The sequence below is a fragment of the Condylura cristata genome, unplaced genomic scaffold, assembly GCF_000260355.1.
Source record: "Condylura cristata isolate star-nosed mole 26May11 unplaced genomic scaffold, ConCri1.0 scaffold00006, whole genome shotgun sequence".
NCBI lineage: Eukaryota > Metazoa > Chordata > Mammalia > Eulipotyphla > Talpidae > Condylura > Condylura cristata.
Window position 1 is genome coordinate 43,208,165 of NW_004567107.1, and position 15,257 is coordinate 43,223,421.

Genomic DNA, 15,257 nt, shown 5'->3' on the forward strand with positions numbered 1-15,257 from the left:
AGCCATAGAACATGAAACCATTATAGGGATATGAACATTTTGGACCAGCTAAATCTTTCCTGTGGAGCTATCTTGTGCATTGTAGGATGTTTAGCAAAGTGCCTGGCCTTTAGCACTAGATAGTAGCAATCTCCCCCATCTCATTTTGACAATGAAAATGTTTCCAGGCATTACTTGAGTTAAAATGATAAAGTAGTGGGAGGTTCATTCCTACCCCCCCCCCCTTTTTTTCCCCTTATATAGCAATATGGCTGTATTACTTCAACAGTGAAGAAAAACATTAAAATAAACAAATGACATTATTTTACCAGAGCTCGGATGTTTGTAGTTCTGGGGTTCTTTTTGGTATGCTGCTCTGCCTGTCAAGTATCCTGCAGCTTGTCTAGGTGAAATGGCTCATTAAATTTTGGGTTTTTAAATTTTCTTCTGGTCATAAAATTAAAACATATCCATTTACTTACAAATCTAGATACAGAAAACCAAGAAGAAACCAACTACCACCTCATCTTTCCTTTTTTTTTTCTTTTCTTTCTTACTATAAAAAACTAGAACAGTTTAAAAACTGCCTATCCTAATTCTAATTTCACAGAGATAATCAAAATCAGTATCTTTGTATGGATTTTTCTGGTTATTTCCAATGTATAAGCACATAAACATACACATCTTTTTTTTCCCTCTTTTTTTTTTTTTAACGAGTGTGGATGATAGACACATATGCTATTCTGGAACTTACAGTCTTCATCTTTGTAAAATCAATGCATGATCATATATATAATTCTACCCTTAATGGTCTTACATAGTATGAATATATCAAAATTTATTTTACCACTGAAGCTATTTAGGTATTTCCATTTGGGGGCTATTATTAGCAGTGCCATCCCTTTCACATACTGTTATATGTATATATTTCTGTTTTTCTGTTTTTGTAGGATGTAGTTCTAAGAGATGAAGTAGACTTCGGTCATAAGACAAATACATTTAAATTTTTTTTTTTATGAATTTCTCTGGAATAGATTTTTTTTTAAAGATTTATTTATTTATTCATACAGAACTGGGGTACAGGCCAGAGTTGCAGGGGCAGTGAGAGGATTCACCAGAGACAGGGTGGGGGACAGAACAGGCAGATCAACGAAGTACACTGCTGAGGAGAGAAGCGGGCGGGTCAGGAGAGGTCTGCCACGCCATGTGGTCACCTCCGGGGCAGGCAGGGATCGAACTCATGCAGAAGCGGCTTTCGATTCTTAGTGCTGCGCTTTAACCCGCTGCGCCACCAGGGAGGGCCATACATTTAAATTTTTAATAAATTTTCCCTCAAAAAAAAAAAAAGGTTATATAACTTCACATTCCTACCATTAGTGAATGAGAAAAAAAATATTTTTTATATCCTAAAAAAACACTAGAAGAATCTCTATAATTGGATTTATAACTACAATAAATCTTTTGATCACTTATTAATGTGAAAATGGTATTTTGTGTCTTAAATTTATACTGTTAATTGATCACTAAGCATCCTTTTCTATGTTTAGATGTTGTTTGCATTTCTTTTTCTCTGAATTATAAGTTAGAATGTTTTGTTTAAATGCCTATTGAATTATATGCAATGTTTTAGTAATTTTAAGAGCTATTTATTTAGGAGCCTTAATCTTCTGCATTATATATGTGTAGCATTGGCTAATTGATCAAGTATGAGTTCTTTGTATATATACAAAAGTTCAAGAGACCCTAAAGGGGTACCTTACTTTCTTTTCAGTATGTAAATATATAACTTAAGAAAGAAAATTTGTTCAATATACAGATTGACTGAATACAGTACAAATCATTTTAATCTCCTATTTGGATAAAAGCTGCAGAAAATAGTTTTTCTTTACTGTTCACTGCGTATTTCTAGTGTCTAAAACCATACTCAACATAGAGGAAGTTAAATTTATATATGCTAAATGAAAGGCCTGGTAGAATATCAAACAGGATAATAAAATGAAGAACAGTCTAACCACTATGGAAAGCTGTGTAAAGATTCCTCAGACTACTAAAAATGGAGCTACCATATGACACAGCAATTCCACTCCTTGGGGTCAGACCAAAGAATGCAAAAACATTAATTCTGAAGGTTACCTGCAGAATTTTATTGCAACGCTATTTATACAAGATTTGGAAACAAGCCAAATGCCCAATAATAGATGATTAGATTAAGAAAGTGTGTTATTTATATACAATAGCATACTATTTGTCAATCAAAAAAGATAAATTCATGGCATTCACAGCAAGATGGATGGAGCCAGAAGGCATTGTACTCAGTGAAATGACACAGAAGGAAAAAAAAATATCAGATGGATTCACTTATCGGAGGATTGTAGGGGAACTAAATAAGGGATCAGGGTAATAATAACAACAGTAATAACCAAAACAGAGCAAAATTAGCAGACAGCTATATCAGAGACACTCTACAGGGGCGGGAGAGGGATCAAAACAAGAATAGGAGAGGCACAAGGGACTCTGGTGATGGTGCACAGGTGAATTGGTTTTGAGAATTCTATGGGGAATACATCTGAATAAAGTAAGCAAACATTGTACAAAAATGAACAATTTGTAAAATATAAATAAATAATATTTAAAATTAATAAAATAAAATGAAGAATAGAATGTAGGCAGATACCCCCAAAAGAGTGGCTACAATTTATTTACACCTTAGTATGAATTGGTTGAATCCAATAATTTTTCCTTACTCCCCTTGCTTCTTCTAGTAGAATCAAGTTATTGAAGAAATGGGACTACAATTTGGAATATAAGTGAAGGGCAGAAAGGAGATTTTTAAAGGATTGCATCTTGGGGAGAACTGGCATGGTTGTGATAGCAATGTGGAAGGATTGAATAGAGAGTACAATGAAAGAATTCAAGTACTAGAAGGAAAATACACTGAATGGGATAAGGTTGGAAGTCAGATTCTCCTTGCTGTGAAGCATTGCATAGAGAAGGTTCAAATCTCTAAATATGTTATATTGTAGAAAAAAAAAAACATGACATAATTGAGAAGAGTTTGGTACAATATTTTCTTCTCTTCTTAGTATATATTACATGTCTTTTCCAGAGCTTGTTATTATATTTACAAAATCTTCATGATACAATACTTTTTTAAAATTTGACTTTTAAATATCCCAAAGACATATTTTTTATGCCTCTGGGCTAAAAAGTGAAGGTATTACATTTCTAAATTCTCTGCTGCATTTTCACATTGACTGGTTATTAGAAGACTATTTCAGTTAGAATTGCCAAGTCTTGAGTATTTGGTTATTGTGTAAATTGGTTTTCTGCTTGTATTTTTATAATTAGGTCATTCCAGAAAGATGAGAATATTTAGTGCCTTTACATTCATAGCCTACTGTCATTTGCTGAATGGTAAGCCACCAAAATCTTTCAATAGCTTCTGTATTTTAATATCTTAACCATAAGTTAAAAATTGAAGTAATAATTTGTAATGAATGTAATTTTTTATGGAAGAAATTCTATTTTTCCTTTTAAGTTTTATAAACCTATTTCATAATCCATGCCATTAGACAAAGCATATGGGAAATACAAACTGAAAGAAACAAATTAACCCATTATTTATCCATTTTCCATGGTTAATTACTAACAATATCTGGAGAATTGTCTATGTGTGTACTTCTGTTTGTTTTAAACAAGGGCAGAATTGTTCTACTTCCATTATTCTGTTAACTGCTTTTCAGGATGAATATACACAAAGACTTAGAATATATAATTAAAATGTCATGTCAGGGTAACACTGTACTAAAGTCAGTCCGAGACCCTCCATAAGTCTCCATAATCATATACCTCTGACCAGATAACTGATCAAGCGTTAGGACAATAGAAAGAGAAGATTATTGAAATCTACTATTCATTTGTCAGTCAGAGGACATTCTGAGAATGACAACATGATATAAAATCTCCTTGACTATAAAGTAGCCCATCACCATATACTATGTCTACAATAATGTATGTTTATAGATATGGGAATAACTTGTTGAGCTAATGTTATTATTCTAACTCAGGGATGAAATATATTGTCTTAAAATATATTTCAAGCCCAATGGATAAAAATTAAGTTTAGGGAAGTTCTTACATGTAATTATTACATAAGTGACTGGATAAAGTGTTTATAAACTGCACTTGTTCTATAATTTTTTGAGGAATTTTCTATTTTCTGAAGATTGGTTATATTTCCTTTTAGCATTTACTGTCCAAGTCACCAAGGACATGTATGTGGTAGAGCATGGCAGCAATGTGACCATGGAGTGTATATTCCCAGTGGAAAAGCAATTAAACATGTTGTCACTATTTGTCTCCTGGGAAAAGGGAGAAAAGAAAATTATTGAACTTGTGAATGGGAAAGAAGATCTGACTGTTCAACACAGTAGCTACAGGCAGAGGGCCTGGCTATTGAAGGACCAGCTCTTCTTGGGAAAGGCTACACTTCAAATCACAGATGTGAAATTGCAGGATGCAGGAACTTATTGCTGTTTGATCAGCTATGGAGGTGCCGACTACAAACGGATTATTTTGACAGTCTATGGTAAGAATTACTATATATAAAGATGCCCAACCTTTATTAAAACCGTAAGTATTGAGAACTTTTAATTCTTGAAAGTTCAGTATTATTTTCTAACAGGACTGTGGCAGCCAACTTACTCATTAATTCACATACTCATCAAATGAACATTTCTTGAGATCTTTCTAGCTGACAGTCCCTGAAGAACTAGAACCAAGCATGACAGAGTTGTAAAGTCCATAGTATGTTCAGTTTCCCTAAAAATTAATTCCTAATCTTTATTCTTTATTATTAAAAAAGTACTGTATATCCTTGTAAACAATTCAGATACTATGAGAGGGAATAAAATCAAATGAAAAAGTGCCCCTCCTCCCTTCAACACCATCTTTCATGGTATGCAAAAATAATCATTTGTGTTCCTCTCTATTTTTTACTCAATACTATTTTTTAAATTTTATTAGTTCTTCCATTATTTTCCTTCCTTTGCATTCTTCCATTATTTTCCTTCCTTTGCACCTGTGTCAAACCCAAATAAGTTTATTAAAATAAAAATCCATTGTAAAGTTCACATTAAACATAACTTGAAATTAGTCTCTGAAGGCAAAAAAAAACCATATCAAGTATAGGGAAAACTATTTTTCCTCAGAGATGGTATAGGCTATACTCACTGAGCATATATTCATCTTGAAAATCAGTACCAATGTAATCTTGGAGCATTGAAGAGGAACTGTGAATGTCAATTCCTGTGTGTTAACCTACAAATGTGTCATCAAGTCAACTGGGTTCAAAGTTTTGGGCTGGTTGTTATTAGCTAAATAAAGGAAAACACCTTAGCTGACCACCTCTACTTTCACTGTTAAGATTCGTAGAATTGAGAGCTGAAAGGATCCCACATAATGACAGCTAATCCAAACTCCCAAAGCATAGAAATCCCCCAAAGCATCTTCTGCTTATATATTTCCCACGGTGTCCCCCACCCACCGCTGCCCTCAGTCAGTTGGAGTTACTGCTGACATAAAGTTGAATTTCTCTACCTACTCTTTTTGTTTACATAATATGCAACTAAAATTAAAGCATCATCATTGCTCTTTTCATTGCTGGCCTAAATACTATTAGAGTCAATAAATAAAATGAAGGTTCATAAGATAGGCAGAGAAAAACATCAACATTTATCAAAGGGGTATCTGAACATCATAAACTGAAAATCAAAATAATTCAGGAATTAGGGAAAATGCACATACTTTATGGTACATTACTGAAACTGATTGCTTGCTTAATTGATGCCACTGTTGTCAAGACAATATGACTTGTCTTAAGAAATAATTGTATTTTAATTATATATTGCCATGAGCTTCTCCAGACAGTTTTATTCATGAAAGCAAGCTTGAAATGTGGTGGGGTCCCATGTTGGGATTTTCATCTTTTTAGTCCATCAGCAAGTATTGGCATCTATTTTGTTTCGAGACATTAAGAAATAAATGTTAAAGCCTTAGACCTAAGAACAGCCAGTATTGCTAGACCTGCCACAGAGGGAAAGAGCATAAAGCAGGTATAAGAAATGTAGAAATTTCTGTTTCCAGAATAGATCTCTCATTATCCTCTAAGGGAGTATACAGACAGTGGGACAGCTGCCCCTGTAGTGAAGAAAGGCACTTTTCCCAGGTCACTGATCCAGGTCAGTGCCTTGTGGATCTGTTTTCCTTTGTTATGGTTCAACACAATCGGAAACACTAGAGACAATGAGGTTCCTGACAAAGTAGAGCAGATGACCAACCAGGTTTGTGTCCATTCTATTTTGTGTTATAAATTATGAAATTGACATTCTAATCACAATCTATTTTATTACTTAAATACACTAGTCTTGGGTGCTGGATTGAGGTGCCCTATTATTAGCCCTTTACCAAGCTTCAGATACACTGAGGGGCACTGTTACTAAGGTAAGGTGGTTGAGTGATTTGTATAGACTTTACAACTCAAAGAAGTAGAATTGTGAATTACAACCATATGCAAACAATTTCACTGTTAGTCTTCTCTTCCCATCACTGCAAACCATATGGTAATACAGCTTCCCCAAGGGAGTTTACTCACCATGGGATTTTAAAAATGAAGTATTTTCAAACTGAAAATTAAGTTTAGTTTTGGATTAACTCAATATTATCATTTTGGGTGTTAACACCTTTTATGTTTGTTAATTAAAGACTCAGATATCTAAATTTCAACAGAAAATGCTATTTTTCCTTAAGCTTTGAACCTCGTAGCAGGAAAAATAAAATGTCCCTATATACTTTCAAGACCCTAAATGGGATGAAGCAACTGAAAGAACAAAATATTGTTATCCTGAAAAAGCTAATCTGTTCATATGCATCAAGGACTAACTGCTGTCATTTCACACCAATCCATCTTTCCTCCACATTCACCAGCTAGTCCTGTTTGTTTTTGTTATAACATTTATCCCTACCTAATCTATCATTTAACATATAAGCATGACAATTTTGTTTGTTGTTTTTTCCTTCTTCTAGAATAGTCTACAACAGAGCAGGAATTTGCTCTCTTTTATTCATTACTGTAGGGCTTGGCATATAGTAGAGTAATGGTATGACAGGAGCACACAGAAAATAATTGTTGAATGAATGAATGAAATATTTTCTTAAATAAGATAAGCTTAAATTTTTGAAACATGAGCAGAAAAGTGCAAATTTATCTCTAAGAACATTCATTACAAATTGTCATTACTTTCTAAAGAATAACACAGAAGTACACGTAAGTAGTAGCAGTAACAGGAAGAGAATGAGAAGCTCTAGTAATAAAAAGTGACTAACACTTATGTAGTGTTACAACTTATTATATATACAACTTACTAAGCACTTTGCCTAGCTTTGCTAATTTAATCCTCAAATGGCTTTATGGAATCAGGGCATCATCATACCTAAAATGCATTTATTAATAACTGAAATTGCAATATGTTTTTTAATAGATGGGATATTAAATTCAAGGATATGTACTTTGATGGATGGGGAAACCAAGTTCCAAAGAAATTAAATAATTTCCCTGAGTTTACTCATCTTTTAAATGCCAGGTTCTAAACTCAGGCAATCTGGTTCTAAAGTCTTTGTTGTTCACATACATGTTTGTTGATTAAACTTCTACTTCTGGGGTTTGTATTGGATTATATATTCACTTCAGAATCACTGTGAGTTTGACTGACGAGCATTAGCTCAGTGAACTAAATACAGAAAACCAGGAGTCTGAAAACAATTTTGATTACCCATTCCATCAGTAAAGCAAGTTAAAATAATATTCACGTTTATATGTAGATGTGAGAAGTTATAAAGAATATAATCGTGCTCATATATAGATTGTATCATAAGATATTCATAATTTTGAAAGGCAAAAGAAATTGAATGTCACTGATTTCATGATTTTTAACATAATAAACCATCCATTCTATGAATGTACACAAACAGAAATTTTAAATGAAATGCAGTCTTACCAATTATGTGTTACTATCATTAGTTTTTTCAAACCATAATTAAAAATTACATTCATTGAAATCATTAACTTGTTTTTTAACCAACATCATATCATGTCCAATTGTGTAGTTGTTTTTTATGAGTTTTTAAGTTCTCCCATTTCCTTTGATTTATGTGGCTTGGTTTGGTGTGTGGCTTGCATTGTATTATCTTCAATCCTCAGTTTCTTTGTGGGAAATTTTTTTTTTAATTAACATTTGTTGGTTAAGTGTTGAAAATATTTTTGAGAAGTTAACATTTTTTGCCAGACTGCTTTTTTGAAGCCTGAAAATGGAAATCTGGTACATATTGGTATAAATAATTTTCACTAAGATAACATTTTTTTACCATTATTTTAAATAACTTTTTTTTATAACAGTTTATTTTTACATCATTTTGTAATAATTTTTTTTCCATCCCAATTGTAATCCCCACAGGTTTCCCACCACTAAGTCACCCGTGTGCCATCACCATAATCCTGTGCACTTCCCTCCCCACCCCCACCCCCCCGTTTTTGATCCCATTCCCCACTCCACCCCCACAAAATGTGTCTGGTTTATGGCTGTTCATTATTCTTGTTATTTTCTTGCCTGGTCCATAATACTCCTGCTATGAGTGAAACCATCTGGTATTTTTCTTTCTCTTTCTGGCTTATCTCACTAAGCATGATCTTTTCCAGCTCCATCCAAATTGCTGCAAAAAACATGTGTTTCTCTTTTTTGGTTGCTGAGTAATACTCCATTGTATATATGTACCACATCTTTTTAATCCAGTCATCTACTTTTGGGCATTTGGGCTGCTTCCATGTTTTTCCAATTGTAAATAAAGCAGCAATAAACATGGGGGTGCAGGTATCCATTTCAATCAGTGTTTTTGTGTCTTTGGGGTAGATACCTAGAAGTAGGATTGCTGGGTTGTAGGGAAGCTCCATGTTTAGCAGTTTGAGGAACCTCCAAACAGTTTTCCATAGTGGTTGTACTAGTTTGCATTCCACCAGCAGTGCAGGAGAGTTCCTTTTTCTCCACATCCTCGCCAACATTTGTTGTTGCTAGTTGTTTGAAGATGTGCCATTCTCATTGTGGTTTTAATTTGCATCTCCCTTATTACGAGTGATGTTCAACATTTTTTCATATGCTTGCTGGTCATCTGCATTTCCTCTTTGGAGAAGTGCCTTTTTAGCTCTTCTGCCCATTTTTTGATGGGATTGTTTATTTTTGTTGAGTTTCATCAGTTCTCCGTATATTTTTGTGATCAGTCCTTTATCACTACTTTTGTGTGAGAAAATGTTTTCCCGATTAGTGGGCTGTCTGTTTTTTGTAATGTCTCTTTTGCTCTTTGTGGGAAATTTTTAATTGTTCTTTTCGTAAGTTTAGTTTAGTTAAAATTAAATAATGATAATCTCAAATTTTTTAAATCTAAAGTGAGACATGGAGCTCCCTTTGAAACTTCTCTTCCTTCAAGACCCTCATGTGGCACTCAGAGTGAAGCTCAGTCTCAATCAGTGAAGTTTGTTTAATAAACTTAAATTATATCTTAACTGTTGTGTTACAAATACCTATAAATAGAAGTTCTAATATTTTCAAATGTATGTGACCCATGTTAGAGACTGATGTAATAGACATTTAATCAATGAGTTGAATGAATACAATGATTTATTGGGCCCATTTAGTGAAGGTATACCACATTGATATATTTGATGAGGTAAGAAACACTCTTTTTTATTTTATTTCAAGTACTGTGCCATGAACTGATTTTAGGCTTAAGTATTTTGGCTGCTAGAAATCCAGCTATATGCTATGTGAAATAATTTGTTATAGTAATTTGTTTCATGCATATAATGAGCAGATTCTTGGCCTCCCTAGTAGCCTATGGGTTAAGTTTCAATGCTATCACCACTATGACCTGAGTTAGATCCCCATCAGGGAACTGACCTATTTATAGTGCAGTCAGAGCTCTCCTGTCTAGCCAACTGCTCCTCTTCACAGCGTATTTCAGTAATTTCACCTGTTCTACTTCCCACTCTTCCTCTGATGAATCTGCTCTCATTCTCTGCCCCCCACGCTCCCCACACTTCTGCCTATATCCCAGTTCTTCTGCGGAAAACATAAGTCAGTGGAATCTTTTTTTAAAAAATGATCCTTAATAGAAATGAGGTTGAGGTCTTAAGTACTAGTGAGAACCATTATTTATGTGTTTTAAAATTGTCATAAAGTTCACTTTCATTGTATCCACTGATGTTTTCACTTATTTAAGAGCACAGAAAGACTAAATCATCATTCTATCAGTTTGGTTTGATTCTAGTTGTTCTGTATTGTCTCTGAATAAGTCCTTTCACAAAGCCATTGTTACATCTTTTGCAAGTAAATGGAGAGTTAGGTTCTAGGTGTACTTCTGATGATTACTTTGAAGTATTAGGAGTAAAATTAAAATTATTCCAACAGAATAATATGTCAATAATAGAATAGATGATACAATGGGAATTTTAATCCTAAAAAGGTGATAAGCCAATGATCTAAAATTTAAGCAAAGTTTTACTCTTGAGTATGATTATTATGTAACTGATTTATTAACTAACCATCATTTTAAAAGTTTGAAAACATACGTATCATAACATGGTATAATGTGATGAGATCCTGGAACATACGAAATGGAACAAAAGTGAAATGGAACAAAAGTGAAATTTAGTTAATAGGAATGTAATAATGTTTGTTCCTTAGTTTTAACAAATGTGCTCTGGTAAAATAGGACATTAACAAAAGGGAAAACTGGTGACAGCTCTGCTGGATCTCTGTGCATTTTCCCCATTTTTTTCCTATAAAGTTATAAATATTCCAAAAGGAAAAAAATGTATTTAAACTTTAAAATCCAGAAATATGTGTTATGCAATGGCATAACATGTTTTCGTAATTTTTGATCATTGACCTAAAAGTGAAAAAGTAAATTGCACATCAAAATCAGATTTTTGTCTGTTTATTAAATAAAGTCTATGAAAACAGTATTGATCAGCTAGAGTTCATGTTTATGAAGACCACTTTACCACAACAAAAAGAATATATATAGGAGCAAATGAGTTGAAAGTTATGTAACTTTACCAACATATAAAGACTTGAGTAAATGGACAGACATATTTTACACTTGGATAGAATATATAAACTAGTGGTTTAAGATGACAATTCTATTTTAATTAATCTATAAATTTACTTTAAATGTAATAAAAATAGCAATATGATTTGTATAGTAACATTATTGTCCTTTGAACCCAAACTTGGTCCAATATGAATAGGTTCCTAACTGCTCAGACATATGAGCAGTAAGCTTATTTCTCTGAGAACCAGAGTGAATTGATACTCTTTCTGATATACACAATGCCAAGCCATGTGTCTCATTCAGTGGTAAGTAAAAGCCCTTACTTCTTTTTGCTCCTGACTCAGCTCCATATCACATTATCAACCAAAGAATTTCTGTGGATCCAGTCACTTCTGAACATGAACTAACATGCCAAGCTGAGGGGTATCCTAAGGCTGAAGTCATCTGGACAAACAGTGATCACCAAGTTCTGAGTGGCAAAACTGTCATTACCAATTCTGAGAGGGAGGAGAATCTTCTCAATGTGACCAGCATTTTGAGAGTCAACACAACAGTTAATGAGATTTTCTACTGCACCTTTCAAAGAACAGACCAGAAGGAAAACAGTACAGCTGAGTTGGTCATCCCAGGTAATATTATGAATGTCTCAGTTAAAATGTGCCTAGTGCTGTTTTCTAGCATGATGCCTGTTCATTGTCAACATTCATTATTTGTTAAATAAATGAAACACATAACACTATTTTTTACAATATGTATTCTGCTTCCTCACCCCCATTCATTCATCACATTGCTATTTAATAAACATGGGGCAAATATTTAATATGCCCTACCTTCCAGGCAGTTAAGTTGCTAGAACAATAAGGTATATTCTCCAAAGAATAAGACAAACTTATAAGAAAATAGGTATTTCATTCCATTTAGGAAAGTGGCTTGTGGCTGGGGAGGTCCAGGGAAGCAGCTTAGAGTAAAATTCAAGTAAGGACATATTTTAGGAATCCAAATTTAAACTCACCAGAGCGCTCTTTCTAGGATTTCATTTTTCTGTCTTAATCTAAACAAGAATAATCCTTCTTCCTCATCTGCTTCCAAGATAATCTATGGCATTTCAAACTAAGGTAGTCTGCTAAGACTGTGTGACCCTAGGCAAACTACTCAACTTCTAAGCGCTTCACTTTCCCAATGTTGTATAAGCTTATCACAGAGACAGATGAGCTATGGTTGTGTGAAAATAATTTGAAACTCTTAACCTACACAGATTCAAATATTTTTCATCTCTCCACCCCCACAGAAGTAGGTGAGATAGGACACAGAGTTTGACTAGATATTCAGACCTTTAGAGGATATAAGGTAGGTTAGCATGATGGTTAGTATAAAAAACCAAGAGGTATTTTGAGAAGTTTCTCATGATCCCTACCTACTCTGATAATAAAATTTTCAGAGAAAATAACTAAAAATTGGGTAGAAGAGTTGAACAATGAAAAAAAAATCCAGATGGTCTTATGAACAGTAAGGGCCTCCCTGAAGGCCTAGGGATTACGTCTCAGCACTATCACTACGGCCTGGGATCAAAGAACCCACATGTGGCACAACAAACCTCTCCTGTCTTGCCCACTACTCCCCTCAGCAGTGTATTTCAGTAAATACACCTGTTCTGCTCCCTCCTGTTTCTCTGGTGAATCCTTTCACTCCAGTATCTCTGGCCTACAACCCAATTTTACATAAAATATAATTGTTTTTTTAATTAAGAAAAAAAGCTTAGAAAATTTAAAGAACTGTTTTAAATTTTCTTACTGAAAATACTCTTACTGAAATAAGATTACTCTGATAAGAACTACATTAGCAGATTCCTGTTGATTAAAAGCTGTCTTGTGACAACTTATTTCTAATACCTAGGATTACTCACCTAGCTGCTTGAAGTCAGTTTCCACATCTGTGACCTACAGATTTTTCTTTAAATGCATGGCATACCTAACTGATAGTTATTTTGAGATGTAAATAATGTAGATATGAAGAGGCTCTTTAAGGTACTAGACAAGGGCTGACTACTGTTGTGGCTTGAACTAGGTAGTCAGGGATCTTGACTAATGACAGGAGATTGGACTTAGCTATCTCTGAGCATGGTACCCCTTTTCTTCTTTTGTGGGATTGCAGAGATACTTAATAGAGGTACTAATAATTAGATGCCCCAAGATATTCAAACTGTGAAGAAAGGAAAGACAGCAAACATTGGTCTCCAGTCATGACTGAAGATATGGAGAGGGAGAAACTCATCGGCAATACAGTTGACCATTCCATCTCTGCTTGAAAAATAGGGGGCTAGCTTTTATATTAAAGGATGTAAGAAAAGGAAGAAGAATCAAGTCAGCCATTTATTATTGTGATGTTATGCTAAGCACATTACAAAAATTAGTTTTACAATATATTTATCATCTTTTCTGTTTTGTAGGCTAGTTAAAGGTCTTGCCAGGGACCTCAAAGCTAGGGAATAGCAGCAAAATTTAACCCTGGGTGCTCTGTTCAAAGCCCACATTACTTTTTTTTTTTTCTGTGTTTCCCACTTTCGTATAGCTTACCATTCCAGACACTCACTGGCCAAAAACTTCATATTTAAGGAAATCAACCTCATGTTAACCTTCATTAAACTTCAAAAATGATTATTTTCTTGCCTCCTTCCTATCAAAATTTTATCTTTAGTTGGTTTCTTTTGTTTATTTTGCTTTCCAGAACCCCCTAAGACTTTGAAAAATGAGAGGCTTCGATTGCCAATTCTGGGATCTGTGCTTTTGTTCCTGGTAGCCATGAGTATCATCATCTGTCTTAAAAAAAACGGTATTTTTTTTTAATGTGATGGTGTCCACTGGGGATGTGGGGAAACATATGGGAATGGTATTGTTGTCACAGTGGCACTGGGCACAGCCAGAGATGCTATACATAGTATGCAAGTCCTATGTTACAAGAAATTGTCCTATCCCAGTGCTAGTAGTGCCCCTACTAAGAAATATTAACTTATAAAAATGCTGCTTTTCTACTAGTCTTCCTTTTCAGAACCAACTTTCATGCAAACTAGGTTTTAAGTGTACCACCAGGTAAACCTGTGTGGCCCCTCTTCCTCCAGTCCTACTGATCATTGGATGGTGACGGCTAAACTTTGTCGTATTTCCTATGGTGTGAGCATTAGGTCACGGCTGGAGGGAAACCTGACTTGCCTTTGCAAGGTGACACAAAGGAATCCCATAATTCAATAGTGATTACGTGAAGCTGAGCAATGTTGCCGGATTAAGATCACTAGTACAGGAGTGAGGGGTGGGACAATGAGCATGTATGGAGGTTGAAGAAGACCCACAGTCACCCAGTTTCTTTCCATTATGCAAAAAACACAGACTTAGAGGAGAGAAAAGAGTAAAATGCCTGTCAGTTTCAGTTGAGTTTGTCTTGTAATTTTTTGTGCTGTTATATTGAGTTGGTTTGGGGGCATTCTAAGTAATAAAAATGCTCCTTCTAGAGAGATATGATACTTTTATCATACAGGGTTCTGCAGTTTCTGTCTGAGGGTGTAATATAGTTTGTGAAGTAATTTGTATGTTTTTATCTGTTTACTCATGGGATCAATTAAAATCCAGGAAATATGCCTAAAAAAGTAATTTCCTCCCATATTAAGGTGAGAGTAAGAATAAGCATGTCCCTAGCACTTAGAGGAAATATCAAGGGGATGTAATGGTGATCTGTGTATAACGTTAGTTGCTATCAAATAGGGAAGTAGAAAATGGAAGGGAATTCCAATAGTTGTTGAGAAGTTCCCTATATCCCCTTACGAGGGTAGGTGGATCTGGGATGGTAGTGTGATTGAGGGAGGAATGGAGATTAGCTGTTTCTGAAGAGTAAGTATTTAACACAAGTGAGGCAGTTAACCAGACCATAGGATCAAGATTCAGTAGAGTTGATTTATCCAAGGCAGTGACTGTTGCCAACTTGCATTTTAGCATTTCATTATGAAAAGCAATTCTTTGGTATTAAGAATCACTAGAAAATGATTATAATAAAGCACTGCAGAATATAAATACAGTCCATCTCTAAAGGAAAGATGGGGGGGGTGAAAGTCTATATTCCTAAAGAAAATC

The 15,257-nt window shown here is 34.4% G+C and overlaps 1 protein-coding gene across 1 annotated transcript in view; it reads left to right on the forward strand.

Moving 5' to 3' along the window:
- Positions 1-15,257, forward strand: part of CD274 (CD274 molecule) — a 42,719-nt gene that overhangs the window by 1,027 nt on the left and 26,435 nt on the right. Inside the window, exons 2-5 of the mRNA XM_012721251.1 lie at positions 3,328-3,393; positions 4,226-4,567; positions 11,484-11,768; positions 13,864-13,968. Coding sequence (XP_012576705.1) covers positions 3,342-3,393; positions 4,226-4,567; positions 11,484-11,768; positions 13,864-13,968 — 784 coding nt within the window. The 5' untranslated portion in view covers positions 3,328-3,341. The remainder of the gene's footprint in view (positions 1-3,327; positions 3,394-4,225; positions 4,568-11,483; positions 11,769-13,863; positions 13,969-15,257) is intronic.